The 20533-nt window shown below is 43.4% G+C and overlaps 1 protein-coding gene across 1 annotated transcript; it reads left to right on the top strand.

The window, feature by feature from the left end:
• Positions 1 to 2518: 2518 nt before the first annotated feature.
• Positions 2519 to 4898, top strand: LOC119732354 (glutenin, high molecular weight subunit DX5-like). The gene is made up of 3 exons (XM_038205812.1): positions 2519 to 2593; positions 3044 to 3175; positions 4608 to 4898. The coding sequence occupies exons 1-3, from the start codon at positions 2519 to 2521 to the stop codon at positions 4809 to 4811; spliced, it is 411 nt and encodes a 136-aa protein (XP_038061740.1). The 3' UTR covers positions 4812 to 4898.
• The last annotated feature ends 15635 nt before the right edge of the window (positions 4899 to 20533 follow it).

Here is a 20533-nt window from a genome sequence, read left to right as displayed (position 1 = left end):
TCCTTTAAAATCACTACCAACGTGTACTTGGGAAAAATACATTTTTCTTTGAAAGAAGTTTTGAATCACTTTTTTTCACCCTCAGTTCTTCATTCCTGCCGGGATCCTTGGAATAATTGCGGGTAATACTGGCAACTGCGGAGTGGTAAATATTAGCAACAAGTTAACGCAACGTCGAAATTGTTATGTGCTGCAATTGAAATGTTTGGAACAATTTGGTTCGGCGTAACTTTCGAACGCCGGTCTCGACAAAAATTAAGCGTTGTTACTAGTTCGAAAATTGGAAATAATGTCAAGATGACGTCATCGACTGATTGGTCACAAAAGCTTAAAATTATATATTTTTGGCTACTAGCAAAATTGTACATAGGATGCACTTTGGACATGAAACTATCATTCACGTGTAAACTCATTAAAGAAATCATCATGCTGTCGAACAGACTCAAACCTCTAGTTTACTTCCCATTTCTTCTTGTTCTTTTATCAAAATCCAAGAGACTTCATGCATGTTTCAAATGTTAGCGTATGTAAAATACGTTTAAATGCTTTTACACCTTTGACAGGCGATCGCATCTCTGGTGCTCAACGCTATTGGCATCGTTGCCGCGATTATTGTCATCATCTTCGGTGCAATAATTACCCACGTAGATCTAACGTATCTGGACTATTATGTAAGTCATAAGAACAAAAGATCAAATGTTTCTGCCGTTGAACTTCCAATTGATTTACAGGTACGGGTTTTGAAATTATTTCAAGTCGAGCGGACAGATCTGGGAAAGTTGTGGTTAAATATCAAGTATCTGATCTAGTGGGGTTTTGGGGGTTGGCCTCCCCCCCCCCCCGGTTCAGCCGGTGACGTATGCTATATGATGCTAACAAAAGGGAGGTATTACTAAAAATGATACTAATCAATTTTTTTATGTGTAAATTATTTTCCTTTTGCTGAAATATCTCTTACTTTTTTAATCCGTGAACAAAGTTACGAAACTGTGTTGGAGTTTAAAAGTCCATAACTTGAAAAGTACATGGGCGATATTGTAACGTAGAACGAATCTGGGGTTCTCACACGCCAGACGAAGGAAACCACAGACACTATTCTTCAGGGTCATTTATTTTTTCCAATTTCTTTACACGAGGCTCTCACTTTATACAACTCACAACCAAAAGGAACGCTATACAAAAGTCACACTACTGAGTCGGCGCAGTCTGGCAACGGGTCTCCCTGACCCAGCAGCAGGGGTCCCAACGCTACGGTTGCACCGTGGGTCCGTGCTGGCGCCCTCTGCCGGCGGCCCGGCACCGCCGTTACACAGCCCCCTCCGAGGACCCTTGTTCGTCCCCGAACAAGGCGGCGCCTCCGCTGGGGTATCCGCTTGGGTCTCCTGGTCTCCTCTGTGGTCTCCTCCAGGGTCACCTCTGGGGTCTCCTCTTGGTTTTCCTCTGGGTTCTCCGCTTGGATCACCTCTGGGATCACCTCTGGGTTCTCCTCTGGGCCCACCCCGGGGTCTCCTCTCCATTGACTCCTGTGTGGAGCAACTCCATCGGCTCCGCTCCATTGAGTCCCGTGCGGAGCAACTGCGCCGGCTCCTCTCCATTGACTCCCGTGCGAAGCAACTCCACGGGCTCCACTCCATTGACCCGTGCGCGGAGCAAGTCCACTGGTCCCGTCCCATAGAGTCGTGCAGTGCGGGCCTGCTCCGAGTGGAGGTCAGGACTCGCCGTACTGCGATAGTGGGGATTAATGTACTGCTGGGGGAGATCCACTCCCGGTCGTGCCGCCTGAGGCGCGCTCGGACGGTTTCCCGCCCCCGGTATATGGGCAAATCCAGGCTGGGGGCGCCCCGAATGGGAGGCCGCACCAGTCGTATCCATTTAAGCACCGAGTGGCGCTTCCATGTAGGGCCTTATGAGCGTAGGGGTTGTGTGTTGCCCCAGGACGAAAACCCGCCCCCGCTGCATCAACCAGCACAGCTTGGAATCGCTCCGAATGGAACGAGACGTCTGCTGCGCCAGCGTCTACAGCACGGGGCGGCCCTCGCGGGACCTGGCATATGCCGCTTTATTATTACCAACAGACTTGGGTATGTCCCGACGAAGCCCCGCCCCCGCCGCATCGGACAGCACAAATCGGAATCGCTCCGAATGGAACGAGACGTCTGCTGCGCCAGCGTCTACAGCACGGGGCGACCCCTCGCGGGACCTGGCACGTGTGTTGATGCGGGGTGTCTCCGGACAATCAAGCCCGGCCAGCCCTGCTTTATTATCAACAGGCACAACTCGGCAGTGTTCCGAGTGGAACAGAGCGTCTTTGGCGCCGTGGTGCACAATGCGGCGCGATTCCCCATGGGTTTTAGCATGTGGGCGTAGCTGGCTCCCCGAAACCCTGAACAAGTCCAACTCCGAGTCATCCAACGTGACGAACGCTTTGCTGGCCATCTCAACAGGTGGGTTTACGCTCTGCGAGGCCCCGATCCAGCGAGTCGAGTCGGACGCCAGACTAACTCGACCCGGTGTATTCATGGCGACGAAAAAACACTGCAAATTCTTCCTGTTTTTCCTCCATCAGACATGCCACGGCTGCCACCAATGTAACGTAGAACGAATCTGGGGTTCTCACACGCCAGACGAAGGAAACCACAGACACTATTCTTCAGGGTTTCGGGGCTCTCTGGCCATTTATTCTTGCCACTTTCTTTACACGAGGCTCTCACTTTATACAACTCACAACCAAAAGGAACGCTATACAAAAGTCACACTACTGAGTCGGCGCAGTCTGGCAACGGGTCTCCCTGGCCCAGCAGCAGGGGTCCCAACGCTACGGTTGCACCCGTGGGTCCGTGCTGGCGCCCTCTGGCACCGCCGTTACAATATAAACGATTCTTTGATTAAGTAAAGCATATTTATTGGGCTTTCACATCCTAGATCTTGAATGCGCTACGGGAAGAACTTCTTTAAAAGTAGGGGGGCACCAATTTGATTTCCATTTCTTTTCTTTTTTTGGACTCACCCTGTATTGTGTTTTGTGTGTTTGTGTTCCGAGCAGTACGTCAGTGATGTGGCTTTTGACGTCGTTATCATTCTACTCGCTCTCTTTGAGCTCTCACTGTGTATCGTTGGGACTGTGTACTCAGCGCGCATCATCCAGAAACCTACTCCAATGCAGGCTTCCACTGTGGTAAGTCATGTTGGTCGCGGTTATGTACATATCAACTGATTCCCCTACACCCCCCCCCCCCCCGCCGCATGGGTTAAAAACCAATCTCTATTACTAAAATCCTCACACTGGGGCTAGAAAAACGAAACCAAACCGCGACATTACCTGCGTCAGCGGGGTACGTTAATATTGCACTACACAAACATGTAACATATACAATCATTAGCGTCGCAAACATAATGTAGAGAAATTATGGCCCTAAGTTAGGACGCCCTCTTGTATTTAATTTATTCATATATGCCGTGACGCATGCATACCACGCGGCTATATAAAGTAGTGCGCGGTGGCGGGAAAGTCACTCTATGGCGGGGAACAGTTCGAGTCAGTCAAAGTCCTATAAAGCACTATACAAATATAACATGGTTTGAGGGTGGACAGTCGATATTCGCTCCCCGAGGTATTGGAAGTTGACAAACTAGTTCCCTCGGCTTCGCCTCGGGAATACCGAGGGGAGCTAATATCAGCTGTCCACCCGCAAACCATGTTATATTTGTTTTACTATACCTCACATAAACTTTTCTAGTTCACCAAAAGCTTCGTATTGCTCAAATTTTTTAGTTCAGTTCGTTTACAATACAGTGCAGCTGCACTGAAAAATACTGTACGTATTTCAAGTCGTGTCTATTCAATGTACGCTACACGTTGTGTGTGTGGTACATAATACACACAACACCAATACAAAAACGTTGTTTCTTATACACGTCCGCAGAACACAAACCACTGTGCGGCTGGATCACAACTATAGCACTAAACAGCTCGCTCTTTCCGGGGACAAAAACAATGTGACCCCCGAAATTCATTCTCGCATGTTTCTCGCAAGAATGAAACAAATGTCCCAGTTTTTAAAGGATAGTTGTGTGGACGTCTATATTCTACTTTTAAATGCTCTTTTTGTTTAATATCGTTTGGTTTAAAACGCGTTTTGTAGCCCAATTTGGCGCATTCCAGACCGAAATGTCCCTTTAAGGCACGCAGGACCATTTGCAATTACGTGGAAACGTACCTACCAATTTAACAAGAACATCCTTGCTCAAAGTGAAGACAGGACTGGTATCAAATTACTCCGACTGTAATGGTATCATTCGGAAGAAACAATCATTGGAGTTGGTTTCAGAAAATGTACCCGCGGGTATTTTTTTTTAACATGTAAACCTATGAGCGTTAGCAATAGCAACGAAATCCAGTCATGAGACCCCAAAAATTGTACATGCGTTTTCTCTGCCTTCGCTAATGAGCAAATGTTCCATATACCTTTAAATGTTGTCAAATTCCTACAGTCTAACTATGGATTTACTTGTGACAGGACTTGTGACCAGACTTAATTGTGATGGACTCGACTGCAACACTCTAGGAACAACACTGATCTATTAGTTATCTCTTCAATGATGCACAGGTTTACGGTGTTGGTGGGGTAACCAACCCAGGAATGCAGAACCCTGGAGCACAAGTCCAAATACAGTACCCAGCTCAGCCAGTTCAGGGCCAGTACCCAGGCGCCCCAGACCAGGGGCAGTACCCAGGCCCACCGGCCCAGGGGCAGTACCCAGGCCCACCGGCCCAGGGGCAGTACCCACCACCCCAAGAGCAGAAGTACTAAGCACTGTGTAATGTGTCTTGGGTCCAACTTAAAAAAGCTTTGCCCCGACAATGCTTAACTCGAAAGTATGAATTGAAATAAGTTGAATTTGTATTTCTACAACGTTTATTATGATTATGATACTAACGTCTATTTTTGTGTGATAAAATGTCATTTTTTTAACATCCCGTGCTAGCCGCTAATGTTTTCACTTTTCAATCGTATCAAATTTGAAAAGTACTTGAAAGTTGTTATAGTCAATGATGTGCAGCAATGGTAATTATTCATGGAATTGCTCACTTCCAATTCTGTAGTACCTAAATGATTCTATGGTACCTAGATGTTTCTGTGGTACCTGGATGTTTCTGTGTTACCTGGACATTTTTGTGGTATACCTAGATAATGTTTTGTTGTAAGAACGTTAATTGTACAACAGCAAGCCCACGAGTGTAAAGCCTAGTTTCCATTTCGACGTAAGAAACACAAAGTGAAATGCAAACAGGACCAACAATACAGACATATGGAAACATTTCATCTGGAAGCGTCGCCAACAACTCAGACAGACGCAAACTAGCCGACTGTTCCGCGTACTGTCTGCGCAGTCTGCGTAGTCTGCGCGATAAGCTAAACGTCGATACGGAAACTAGGCTTATTATAAAGTAAAAGCTGTCTTTTATTAAGCACACACATGAGAGCTTGATAAATAACCTTTAGGTTGGACAGTATGAACCGAAATTGCCAGGCTGATCTTTCTCAAAAATGTTTAGCATGATTTTGACTTTGATTTACTTTTTGTGCTATTTCTTTATCGATGTTTCTCTTTTATAAACTGTTATTGTACTCAGATGTCTTTTTGCTCAATTGGTTCATATGCACATTAATTTCAGGCTTACATCATTTCAAATTGACAAAAAGCTGTTAAAATTGTCATGGGAGGTCGATGATAGCAATTATCAATAATTGACCAATGTTGAAAGAGAAGTTTGTTTTCTTTTACGTGTCTGGACAGTAAAGGTTTTGGGGTTCATGTAACCTGCTCCAAGGTAGCAGTTTTATTTGTTTTAAACACATTAAATAGCCCATGCACTCACAACAATTTTTATTAAAACTCTTTGTTTTCAATTCTATGTAACAATTATGTAAGAAGAATACAACCTTGTCATCATAGCAAAATACCGTTCCTCTGTAATGTGTGATTATTATGTTGTTGATTGCTAAGAACGCAGCCATTAAGGATTCAAAGTAACAAATTGAATGATGTGGGGATATGGATATTAAGAACTTAATACATTTTTTGCCTCGAGTTTGTTTTACAATAATAAAGGTGGTGAAGGTAATGATGATGATGATGTCATCATGACGTCACATCATTATTTTTACCTATAACATATTCCTGTTTATGTAAATACATTTGTCGAGTTCCAACCCCATCGGTGCATTTACCTTTTCCCCAGATATCATCAAGTAGTCTTGCCAAACCTCAGTTTTGGTGAGCTTTAAATTCACAACGTTACTAACTGACACACTTAACCTAATAAAACTATATGAAAAATCAAGTGAACAATGATAACATCATGACAGGAAGTCCAAAAAGCAAACATGAGGAGAAAAAAAAGTTCCCATAAATTGGGCTAAAAATTACATGAGGGGTTGCCTAACATGGGGGACTTCAACAAGTTCAAAGAAATCCCCCCCCCCCCCAAATAAGAGATTATGGTTGTTTACACTGATGTCAATGCCAACAGTTTTCTGACAGGGATTGCTCTGAATTTATTCAAGCCCCCACATCAGGCAAGCCTTCGCCTAGTTTTAGCCCAATTTACGGACACATCTTTTCTTTTTTTCGCTTGGGAGATTTTCCCACACAAAGCATGCATGCATGCCAAACTTACAGACTTGTACGACATGTGACTCGAGTTCTTTTTTTTCCCGTTACTCAGACTCGGACTCAAGTCACGATGACAAATGATTTGGACTCTACCCTGCGGTCTCGAATTTGGACTCGGATTCGACCAGCGTGATTCGGGACTCGACCAAAATTAACACAAAATCACTTATTTATTGCAACAATATATTATTTTGAAGACGATCGTCTCCTGAGCGAGCGATAAATTATGCGCGGTGCAGAAAAGACGCAGCTTGGTAAGTGTATTGTGAATGCACAGCGCGTGCTTCTGGCTTTTCCCCGAAAGTGATTAGGAAATCAATGTACTGAAACAGGTACCCCAACGTTCACACTTGACACTGCGTAAATGCAAGCTTGATAGTGTTTGATATCGGACTATCCTGCCTGGCCTTATTTGACTTGTAATATAATACATGTATTTCCAGTTCATTAAATTAAAGAAAAACTCTGAAAAAAATGGAAACATTTACACTTGAGGTTTTAAGCCTCAAGGGTACTTCCAATACATATTATATGTGTTCTCGTGACTCGTGACTCGGACTCGATCTTTGTGACTCGTGACTCGGATCCGACTCCCTGCATGACTAGGGACTCGAACTCGGGAGAGGTGACTCGGACTTGGACTCGATGTTTGGTGACTCGAATACAAGTCTGCAAATTTGGCGCTTTGGACTAGTCGGTAACGATTCCGCCCATAAGCCACCTGACTATTATAAAATACTGTCAATTTAAAAGCACAGCCACAAACACATACACTCATAGATGTTATCATAGTGAACTGCACCCCTGCACTTCAACCCCATGTTTCGATTAATCAATTAATGAGGTCATTCTAATCAATTAACGAGGGTCCAAAGTGTGACCTTTATCTGTCCATGTTAAATTGGTACGTCTGCAATTTGCCTTTCACTAAAATATCCTTTAGAATGACTTCAAATTAACGTTTATATTTTTTGGGGTATAGGTAGTTTACTATTCATAATCACTCTTGAAGGTCGATTGCAGTAAGGAGTGCACCAGAATCCTAAAACTAAAGTTTTCCATGATGTAACGTGGACAGAAAAGAAAGTGGACCCCAAATTAGAATGACTCAATTAGGAAAACAAATATGGCGGTGATGAGTTAAAGTCATAGGCCTACTCGTGTTACTTGGAAACTCGCATATCCCGGTTATTATTGTACTGAAAACATTGCATTTTTACTTTTTCGTCGGTTGTCATGTTGCGGATCTTCTTTTAGGGGAAACACAGGATTGTAACGAAGATGTCCTTAAACACCCTTGCGTGCGCACAATAACGATTAACATGAATTATTTTAATCATTAACCAAAATGTTATCAAAGCTGCGCTGGTATAAAGGTATAGGTTAGCTGTGACACAGCATCCACTACGGTGTGGGAGGTACGTGCGTTTAGAATTGGGGTGATCAACTTTGCCAAAATTGCTGGTGTGGTGCTGTGTTCGATCAGATAGCGGTTTCACCAGCATTGGGAAGTTGAACATGAATTATTTTAATCATTAACCAAAAGGTTATCAAAGCTGCGCTGGTATAAAGGTATAGGTTAGCTGTGACGCAGAATCCACTACGGTGCGGGAGGTATGTGCGTTTAGTATTGGGGTGATCAACTGTGCTTAAATTGCTGCTTGGGCGCTGTGTTCGATTAGAAAGCGGTACAATCTGCATTGGGAAGTGTGGGTCTAGCACTGGCCTTCCTCCACTAACAACTTCGGACGCCACTGGTAAATACATATTTCATTCAGAGCTGATTCTTCGATACATATGTCCGGTTTGGCCTTCGGATAATTTGAGTCTTGTTCACTGACAATCGGAATACAAAATCATACGCAAGCGCAGCCGTTGGTATAGTGGGCGTGACCATGGAGCTAAAAACAACGGAGGTTTAGGGTGTGTCATGCGACCAACCTAGTACGCGCAGGACCATGCAGGGATGTAGGGCCGTCGTTTGTACAAGACCAAATGACAAAGTGAAACACTTTAAAGTAGGATGTTTTGAGGCTAAAGCCCCTGTCACACTTTCGCGTATCCTAATTCCTTATGAGTTCCTTATCAAAATTTTTCAATACGCAGCCGTACGCTCAAAACGTCGAATTTTTGACTTATGTGCGACGCACATCTAGCGTACAAGTACCGAATTCAGCGCATGCATTGCGTATGAGATGCGTATGAGTTGCGTATGCGGTGCACAACATTATTTTTCGGGCTGCGAATAGGTCAGTATGCAGTGCGTATTCCGGACGCACCCGACTTATGCCGACCGCATGCTTGACGCACTTTTGAGCGTATTCCCGCCGCATTTCCACCACTCGCCGTTCAGCGTGCGTTGCATCTGCGCTGCAAGTACGCTATGTATAAGTCCAATACAGGCGACTCATATGATGACGGGGTGCGTCACGAACACATAGCGTACTCGTAACGCACTCGACCGATGCGGGACCGATGCGCTGCGTATTTTTAACTTATGACCTGCGTAACAGCGTACGCAGCTAAGTTTTGTGCATGCCCAAAACTTTCCTGCGTACTGGACCGTACCATGCGTATATCTGCGTACATAAAAACGATAGAGATGCATATGAGGTGCGTATTGTGCGTACGACTGCGTATGAAAAAAAGTAAATGCGCAACTCATAAGGAATTAGGATACGCAGAAGTGTGACAGGGCCCTTACGTGAATAATCCACCACTGCAGTAGCCACGCAGCCTTTAAAGGTGCACACTGCTTTTATTAAAAAACGTTACCTACCCATTTACTATCAAAAAAGCTAATAACAGGATTAAAAATCGTAGGCCCTACTGCTACTAGCCTAAGCGCACTGTGAAATTGTTCCATCTAGCTTGCTGTCATTTCAAGAAAAGTAGGCCTAGGTGATTTGCAACGATCAGTCAATTGCAGTCAATTGAAGTCAATTGATTGTTTTTATCGGAAATGAAACAGTAGACAAATTCGTGTTTCATGTATCAAAAGGTTGTATACGGATTCACACTGTCTTCTCAAAAAGTGTAATATTCACTGAGCTTGAACTTAAAAAAAGGTCAGGCTTTGAACATTCTTCTCTGTATTGTGCGTGGCGTTATTACTGAACACGAACAGAATGCATGGAAAGCACTTAATGATCCTTACCTCTAAGCCCGCGGGTGTGTCTTTCCCTGGACTTTGGGATTGGTAGACAACGCAGACGTATTCTATACACATGGTCATCAGCTTTGTGTTGCTGCCCACTTTAACTGTTTATATGTTTAGAGGAACAAAATAAAGACACTATAAAATAGGTGGAAATGGTAAAAGTGTACCAAATATCTCTGAAACAAGACAAGGTCAGCCCATTTTGTTTTCATTTATTTTCGTTTTTCACCGATATCATTTCAGTATTGTTATTTCTCTACCCAACATATGATTTATAAGTATTTCCCGTTGTGTTAAACTCAAGCGTCTCATATACACGTACAAACTGAACATTGTTTGCCTTACATTCTCAATGTTTTGTTACACCCATGATGTTTGTGTTTAAAATCCTGTGGAAAGTCCCAGTTAATGTTTTTCTCGAGATCCATACCGCACAAGCTTAGCTTATTTGTGGATTCCGCATTTCTATAGACAAATCCGGTGTCATGTGAAAATCCGACTCCTATGAAAATCGGACCCCTTTTTAAGAAGCGTGCAGAATGCGCGTGAGTTCTACCGCAGTAAAAGCTTCCAAAAATATTCTTGTTGCCGAATTACACTTAACATTGTATAAATTATCTGCTTATTACTTTGTATACTTGTGCTAACTCAGAGATGAAATAAAGTTCAGTTCAGCTCAGTTCAGTTCAGTAAAGCTGGTCTCACAGCGCACACAATTCTATTCAATCGGCTCCGTCAGAAGGGCTTTTTACTGGATGACTTTTCATGCATAATATTTTTCACAAATACAATTGTGTAAACACAACCGGGAATCCTTGTTCAAGTTTTTTTGTGTTGGACCAGGATGAAGCTTAAACAAGTCTAATTAATAGGTTACAATAGGTGAGAGAGTCAGTGAAGCATTGAGTCAGGTACAAAGGTTGCGGACATTAGCCGGTGTAGCGTGCATATCCAAATAAATTATTGAGCAATTCGCCCTAAAACTCCGATTTCTTTGGGGGTTTTTCAGGACACGCTGTATATTGAAAAATCATCAGAGCTTCGAAGTACTTTGAGTGCTGACCGAAAAAGTTCAAGATGGCCGACTACAGGTGTCCGATGATAACAATCGGTATCATTCACATTATTGATGGGGTACTGCTGCCTATTCTATGGAGCCTTGGCTGGTTTTTCGAAGGTTTTGTATCTTTATATGCCGCACCAGTGTGGGGTGGTATCGTTGTAAGTATTTCAAATTCGATTCTTGAATCAACCGACCGACTGACTGAACGTTTAGTAGTAAAGTCTGTCACGGGCCCACATGGCCTATGACGCAAGTCTATGTCAACGATCTTCAGGCCATGAAAATAAAGATCAGATGTGAAAGCAAATACAATATTCGACCTTTAGTGACCTGCCAGAGGTCAATGACCTTTGTATACATATTTATCGTTTTTATGATTTGCTCTTTGTATAAACCCCAACTTTTTCAAGACCAAGTCTAAATGTTAGGTATTCATGCTATGATTTTTGTTTGAGTTGGCTCTTTGTGACATGAAAAGAATTTTCAGATATGGGGACATCATATCTGACCTTTGGTACCCTTTCATAGGTCAAAAATGAACTTTATATACCTTATTTTTCGCTATGTTTCATATTTATTCGCCAAAATGCCTTTGTTTTGGTGACCCAAGCCTCAATATTGCAAAAGAAAGGTATTGCACCTATTATTATACAGTCATGTAATGAATTCAAATCCCACAAAAACGTTTGGGGTGACATCTGACCTCCATTTCCCTTTTTTAATTGGCAGACGCAACATGTTGCGACTGGGCTAGAAGACTGTTGGGATTTCTTCACAATGTAATATTCACAAATGTCTAACAATAGTCACTCTTGTGTGCTTGTGTACACTCTGTGGTATCTAGATGGACTTGGGTCACCACATTTTTAACCTTTTTACCAAGCCCACTGGTCACTGTTACATTATGATTCTTGTCCAATGTACCTCTTGTATTCTGGTGCGCCCCTGTCTTCCCTTCAAAAAGGGAAATGGAGATCAGAGGTCATAAAAAAATTGTCTTTGGGGTCTGAATTCATGACATGCTGTAGAATAATACTTAAAATACACTTGTTTTGAATTATTTAGGCTTGGCTCATGAAAAAGTGGCATTTGGAATATTAAATATGATTAAAAGCGGCAAATAGGGTATGCAAAATTTATTGACCTCTTAAAGGTCACCAAGGGTCAAATATGAATGTCACACATCTCACAATTCTGGTCATGTCCCGGAGTGCCAACTTTTAGACGTGGGTCATAAAAAGTGGGGCTTTAAATAGTAAATATCCAAAAATCAACAATTGGGAATACAAAGTTCATTGACCTCTCGAAGGTCACCAGAGGTCAGATATGAAATGCCCTTCATATGATAATGCTCTTCATAGCATGAACACCTAACTTTTAGACTTGGGTCTTGAAAAAGTTGTTGTTAAAAGTTTAAATCTTATAAATAACTATAAATACTGTATTTTTAGGTCTTTGACCTCTGAAAGGTCATCGGAGGTCAAGTATGATTGTTTTTTTTACATCTGATAATTATTTCCATGGCCTGAAGACTTATGACAGACTGGGGTTATAGGAAAGTGATGGTGCTTTCAAGCACAATAATTATAAATAGTGTATGTAAAGGTCATTGACCTCTCAAAGGTCACCAGAGGTCAAATATGAAATGTCTCCATATCCATAAAATTCATTTTCCTCATCAGTTCTTGATTCCGGCCGGAATCATCGGAATAAGGGCGAGCAGTGGCAACAATCGTGGAGCGGTAAGTAAGAGCATTTCCTCACGTAACACACACAGTCGTGTTTTACAAAACGCCTGTGGACAATTAACATACAGGGCGAGTCAAAAAAAAAGCGAAACCCAAATGTCGGGACTATTGTTTTAGTGAAGTTCTGCATGTAGCACTTTCTAAATCTAGCCTATGAAAGCCCACTTCATAAGCCTTATTTTATATTACTAATGTACTATTAGGGAGACACCTAGGCGTCATTTTCTCGATACTAGGGAAACATCACTTAATAGGCAGACACATAACTGTCTCCCTAATGGCACAGCCCCCTTTATAGGCAAAATTTTGTTGACGCAATTGAGTTATATTATTTGTTGCTCGTGGTCTAAGAACGAGTAGCATAAACTACTCGCGAGTACTCGAGTAATCGAGGTACTCGCCCAGCGACGTAACTACGACAGATCCAATAAAGTTACACTGAGTATATTGCAGTTTTTTAAGAGAGATGTAGCTAGCAGGAATTCATTTCATTATGAACGATAACAAGTGATCATGAGAAGCGCTACACCATCAACAAATTCTCCCCCATTTTGTAGACCTGCTCTGAAAGATTAACATACGTGGAATAACGTCTAGTTCTACAATGCAAAATTATTGGGGCTTTTTTTATATTTTACCTTTGATAGGCGATGGGATGTCGAATATTCAACAGCGGTGGGGCCTTTGCTGCGGCCGCAATCATCATCACTGCTGCCATCATCACCTCTACCAATTTATTAACCGACAGTGTAAGTTAAAATCTCTAGGACACTTTTTTGGGAGGATTTGAACTCGTAAACCGAGTAGACCATTTGTAATTTTGTGCGTTTGTTTCGTTTGAACCAACAAGAGTGCTCGAAATCGCAAGACAGTTGCTTAATAACTAGACTTGGCCCAAGTCTGGGTTGCGCTCGGTCTGTGCCTACAGTAAATCCAAGCATAGTGCATACGTACGTCCGTACAGTATAACGCGCGCCCTCATGCGTCGAATCCGGACCATCATGTTAAAAACGTACATGTAATACATTGTATTTTTTAAATGATGCAGCAACCCAACTTTTGCACCTCATATATGCACATGTTCTGTACATGCACACACACATGTACGTATAATACGCGTATTGTACGATGCACATACAGTGTGCGGCACCGTTAAACGGCACTGAAGTGGAAGGTGCTGAAGTGTACCTTGTCGTGCTTCTGGAAAGATGTAAACTAAGTGATTTTTGTGACTTTTTTAAACTTATTTTTTAAGATACCAACTTGAAGCAATTCCGACTTGAGTCAAGTCTACTTAATAACTAACCTGATGAAGTTTGAGCTCTGTGAATGGTGTATATTTCGAGAAAACAGAACAAACCCAAACACAACATTCTGGTTCTCGATTTCAATTCCAACATTACTGAGTCACATTTTGAATTGCGCCCTCTCGTGACACAATCCCGAAATCAGCATCCGAGAAAGATTCCCATTGAGCCGTTTTCACCGAATTCGCCCAATTGCAAACCAACTACAAAAATTAGAACGCATGGGGCGGATTCACGGAAATTTCCAAATATGTCACACTTGGCACATTTTTGGAATCGACCTACTTTTGTTCAAAACGACAGCATACCAAAAGGAATAATTTCCCAGGGAGTATAGTGTCATTACTATCCTTAAACCAAGTAAGCTTTTTCACAATAATTTAGTCGGTTAATTAAAGTTTTGGATAGCTGCAAATGGTCCACTCTATCTTCAAGCAATTAACGGGATATTTTTTTCTATTGAACTTACGATACATTTTAAATGGTACAGGATTGGTATACATTGGAATTATTTCTAGTCGGGATGTTGGATTATGGAAGAGTTCCGGTTAATATCCAGCATTCGTCGAAGCTTATGAAACTTTTAATTGATTTGGCATTTAACAGAATATACGCGTGTTAATTAGGCCAAAGTTAGCTTTGATCTGTTAGATATGCTGGACACAAAGACCTTTCTACGCTTTTTGGCAAACCAGTTGGCTATCAAGAGCCTTAAGAACAACAAGGCGGCTGGACCTGATGGGATCCCGGGCGAGATCTACAAATACGGTGGAAACCTGCTCCTTCATCGTCTGCACTGCTTCATCTGCGACGTCTGGGCGGCTGAGTACCTTCCACAGCAGAAGAAGGATGCTAACATCATCACTGTGTACAAGAGGAAGGAGGACAAGTCCAACTGTGGCATCTCTCTCCTGGCCGTCACTGTGAAGATTCTGGCCCGGATTATGCTCTCCCGTCTCCTTTCCTCTGTCTCCAACGTTGTCCTCCCTGAATCACAGTGTGGCTTCCGTAAGGACAGGAGCACCACAGATATGTTATTCGTGGCTCGTCAGCTGCAAGAGAAGTGCAGGGAGCAACACCGCGAATTCTATGCCGCCTTCGTCGACCTTACCAAGGCATTTGACACCATCAACAGGAGCCTACCCTGGACTATCCTCACCAAGTGTGGCTGTCCCCCAAGGTTTGTCAGGATCCTTCAGGAGTTCCACACAGGGATGTTTGCCCGTGTTGTGGTCGGGGGCCTGGAGTCGGAGCCCTTTGAGGTCAAAGCTGGAGTGAAGCAGGGCTGTGTCCTTGCGCCGGCCCTCTTCAACATATTCCTAGTGGCTGCGACTCTTCTTTCCAGACACCAGCTCCATCTGGATGACGGCATTACCTTCCGGTATCGGCTCAATGGCAGCCTCTTCAATCTGCGACGACTGCAAGCCAAGACTAAGACCAGGACTAAGACTATTTTCGATCTGAAGTATGCTGATGACGCCGCCTTTGTCAGCCATTCGGCAGCGGGCCTCCAAAGGATCCTCGACACCATGGCCGACGCCTACACCAGCGACGGACTCGTCATCCGGGTTCCGCATCTCACCATCCTCCAAACAGCCAGCTGTCTCAGTGTCGAGGCCCTCATTATCCAAGGGCAACTCCGCTGGGTCGGACGCGTCTACCGGATGTCTGGGGACTGACTTCCTCACACGCTGCCCTACGGTGAGCTCTCCACTGGACACCGAACCGTTAGTGGACAGATGGAGCGGTTCAAGAGCCATCTTGGTGATGTTGAAGAAGTGCGGGGTCTCACCCTCCAACCTGGAGCAGCTTGCCTCAGATCGGAACACATGGCAGTCTGCATGCCATGGGTCAGTGGATCTCTTCGAGGCTGCACGCACCCGCGAAACAGAAAAGCCTCCGAGTTTGTGCTCCGTAGCCACCAGAGGAGTCATCAGAGGCGCCCGTATTATCGCCATTAATTTTTTTCTTTTTATTAATTTCCTTTGTGCATCGGGGGAGAGGTCGTCATCGTTTCGATGGACACCCAACTAACATTCTGCCAACCACGGATTGCAAAACGAGGGAAGGTCCGACAATGCAAAAACGTAGAAGAGTTACAGATAACGACAATATTATTTGATACCTGGAAATAAATGCATATTTTCAACAAACTTACAAAATAATTCCAATACATGCATTTGTACTATGTATTGAAGGCGTTATGAGGACGTGTTTCTGGAAAAATAATGGCCAACCACGGCTTCAATTTATGCGTTTGCGGCAGCCCATATAAAATGGCGCCAATGTTTACAAACAAAAGAAAGATCTATAGGAGAGCGCTGTTTTGAATGGGTACATTCTTTCAAATAATAATGATGGACAATTGAGACAGGCGATGTTGAAACCAGACACCTGGACAAAACTTACTAGACATAGAACAGTTGGTCGCTTCCTAGGCTCAGTGGGTGGCGGAAAAGGACCAGTGCTCGAAGACTAGTCCTGCATATACTTTGCATAAATTAGGAGGAAATTCTCCTAATGACTATATTCCTAGTCTATTACTTCGCTCGTACCCCCCGCCCCGCAAACAGGGCGCTGGGTACGCCGATGAGCTTCACATAATCTTAAGAAGGAAGTGGGGATGGCATTCTGGGTAACTTATCGTGACCTGTGTATAAAGCATCTGACTGCAGCTACGTTAGCCAATGCTGAAATGTAATTTCTTTTTCATTGCGGACCATGTGGACACAATTTTGAGCGTCGCATAATATGCCATTATTTTGATCCAACGTGAATTCGAAACGGAGCCTGAGCAAGTGACAAGAATTGGAATTTACAAAACAGACCCGTTTTACAGATTTTCCAACTCTGTTACGCTTTTCAACGAAAAAAAACCCACATTTATGCATGGGAATAAACGAGTGATGACTCAGTCTTAACGGCCGATTGAAACCTTGCTAGGTCGTGGCCGTGACGACTTGCAGGTCACAGGTCATGCAAAATCTTTCTAATAAGAGCGTGAATTCATCGGCGTATCCCAGCGTCCTGTTTCCAGGGCGGGGGTACGAGCGAAGTCTATTACAAGTTACCGGTCCCTACATTCGACGTCCGAAGGACAATGGAGGGCAGTCTAGCGTGCTCTAAACTAGGGGTAATAATTTTTGGTCGTGTGTGTTTCAGGCCGTTGTTGCTGTGGGATTAGCAATTGCCACCATTGTACTCGGTGTTCTGGAGCTGATTCTTTGTTTCCTTGCGGGTTTGTACTCCTCGCGCATCCTGAACGGCGCTGCCGCAATGGAGGCTGCTACTGTGGTAAGTCACGTTGATCGGCCGTTATGCATCTATCAATTGTGCTCCCCCTCCCCGGGCTGCCCAACCAAACATGTGGAAATTGCCAATTTGAAGTGACAAAATCCCCACCCTGGGGAAAAATGTCTGCGTCCATTTCCAACATGCATGCATGTGGCACCCTGAACCGATTGCCTGTCCATCTAGTGCGCCAATGGTAAAAATGTTCGTGAGTGACAGAATCCGCCCCAATCCCCGTGGGGGGGGGGGGACAACAGTGAGTAAGCTCCGACATAAGACCTAGGGGCAGCGGTGGAGGGCCGGGGTCAGGGAAATGTGCATTACATAAACAAACATGAAAAAATTTAGTCCACGCTCCTTTGTATACAACAAGGTGTAGTCGATGTTACCAGGGGCGAGCGCGTGTCGACTCAGATGCGCATCAATCAAAGACCGAAGTACTGGGATCTTCCATGTATGATATGGGTATCAAAACAAAAATCCAGTCCATCCCAAACGGTCAATCACAACTCCAGCACAGTCCTCCCGTCCATAGTCAAATCACAACTTGTTTAAATAAACTCTTATCAAGGCGATCCTATTTGAATCCCTTGTTACTTGTGGCTAGACTTATGATCGGATTAGTGATTAACGTGTGACCGGACCTGTGATGGACTCGACAGCCACACTAGGAAAAACACTGATCTATTAATTATGTCTCCAATGATACACAGGCTTACAGTGGTGGTGGGGTAGCCAACCCAGGAATGCAGTACCCGGAAGAACAAGTCCAAATACAGTTTCCAGCTCAGCCACCTCAGGGCCAGTACCCAGGCGCCCCTGACCAAGGGCAGTACCCTGGCCCACCGGCCCAGGGGCAGTACCCAGGCCCACAGGCCCAGTACCCAGGCCCACTGGCCCAGGGGCAGTACCCAGGCCCACAGGCCCAGTACCCAGGCCCACCGGCCCAGGGGCAGTACCCTGGCCCACAGGCCCAGTACCCAGGACCACCGGCCCAGGGGCAGTACCCAAGCGCCCCGGTCCAGTACCCACCAACCGAAGAGCAGAAGTACTAAGCACCGTGTTATGCGTCCTGCTGGGCCCAATTTCATATATAGAGCTATAGCCTGGGTAAATTTATGTAGCTGAGTAAAAATCAACAGAGAACCAATCACTGGCAACTTACTTTGTATGATATAGTTTTGCGGGTAACCTGTTTTGGCCAAGTGGTTTTTTTTCTAAGCTGAACAGGTTCCTGTGGTAAGCGAAAGTATATGAACTGAAATAAGCTGATATTGTTTTTCTAAAACGTTGTTATCATAATGATACTACATAATGATGTTTCTATTTTTGCATTATAAATATCATGTTTTAACATTCCGTGCTAGCTGTTGATGTAGGCCTAGTCACTTTTAAATTCTACTTAATTAAAGTCCTTTCAAATTTGACAAGGTACTTGAACGTTGCTTATAGTCAATGCATGATGCGAAGCAATCGTTCCTTTCAATCTGATTGTATGTACACGTGACTGTGGTACCTGGATGTGTTTGTGGTACCTGGATGTGTTTGTGGTACCTGGATGTTACTGTGGTACCTGCATGTGTCTGTTTTTGTGGTACCTGTTTTTTTGGTTGTTTGTTTTTGGTGGTACATGGATGTTTCCCTGGTATATGAATATTGTTTTGTTAGAACTGTCATTGTACAAAGCCAGTCAGCCCGCGAGTGCAAAAAAAGTCTCTTTTTAAGGCACAAACCGTGTGAGCTGGAAGTAGGAACTGAAATTACCAGGCTGATATTTTTCGAAAATGTTTATTACGATTTTTGAATTTGTTTTAACTTTAGCGCTTACAATAGTTCATATCCATGTTTTTCTTTTATGATATTTTATTAATCTCAGACGCCATTTTTGCTAAATTAGTTTATATGTACTGTAACGAACGCTCTAGAAGCTGTATGATTGTGCAATTTAGTGAGGTGCAGCTCCGGAAATGAGCCCCGGGAAAAGGTTCTATAAATAGACTGCTCGGGGTTCTTTGGTTTAGTTCCGCGGGAAGGTTTTTGTCAGACGCCAAGACGGGTTAAATGTAATACATTGTATAAAAGTTGTTGACTCTGTTGTTGACAGAAGACATACTGTTTGAGTTCAGTGAAAGAGCATCGAGAAAAGATGCTGATGCTGAAGCTTCTACCTACATGGTTTCATATTGCACACTCTTTTTGTTTGCGTTTCCCCACGATGGAACGAAAAGGTCCAGGCATAGGCGTGCGTTACAGTATATTAATTTTAAGATTACATTATTCCAAATAGACAAAACGAGCTGTTGAAATAAATATATATAAATATACGGAAATTAAGGAACTTATAACACTTTTGCTTTGTTTCGTAGTCTCTCGATGTTGTTTTTCTTATTTTGTACAGTACGTTATGGTAAAACTTTAATTGAACATCATTTTACTTCTTTAAAGTTTGTGAAATTTTGAGGAATTACTTGATTCGATAATTAGTTCTTTGCTGTAGTTGCTTTACCATTAGAGCCTTATTTGTTAACAGGTTGTATTTCTTTCATCCACACATCTTTTGAAGTATTCAAATCAAGGCAAACTAATGTGAAAAAAATTGCAATTACAGGCCTGTTTTAATTCGCTCTCTCTCTCTCTCTCTTTATTTTGCCCCTCTGTTGCCCCTCTATTACTAAGGTTATTAATTTTATGGAACAATTATGTAAGAAGAATACAACCTTGTCACCATAGCAAAATACCGTTCCTTTGTTATGTGTGATGATTATTGAATGTTGTTGATTGCTAAAAGCGCAGCCATTAAGGGTTCATGGTAACAAACTGAATGATGGGGATATGGATATTAAGAACGATGACAAATGACTCGGACTCGACCCTGCGGTCTCAAATTTGGACTCGGATTCGACCAGCGGGATTCGACCAGCATGATTCGGGACTCGACCGTTTGAAGACGATCGTCTCCTGAGTGACCGATAAAGTATGTGCGGTGCACAAAAAAAACGTAGCTAGGTACGTGTATTTTGCATGCACAGCGCGTGCTTTTGGGAAACAGGTACCCCAGCGTTCACACTTGACATTGCGTAAATTCAAGCTTGATAGTGCTTGACATCAGACTATCCCGCCTGGCCTTATTGGACGTATTATATAATACATGCGTTTCCAGATCATTAAATTAGAGAAAAGCTCTGAAAATGGAAACATTTACACTGTGAGGTTTCAGCAGTGCCTTAAATTTACTTCCACTATTATATTAAATGTGACTCCGGACTCGGACTCGGACTCGGAAGAG

Source organism: Patiria miniata, unplaced genomic scaffold, assembly GCF_015706575.1.
Source record: "Patiria miniata isolate m_02_andy unplaced genomic scaffold, ASM1570657v1 HiC_scaffold_24, whole genome shotgun sequence".
In the NCBI taxonomy this organism is placed as follows: domain Eukaryota; kingdom Metazoa; phylum Echinodermata; class Asteroidea; order Valvatida; family Asterinidae; genus Patiria; species Patiria miniata.
This window is presented reverse-complemented; position numbering and strand designations above follow the sequence as displayed.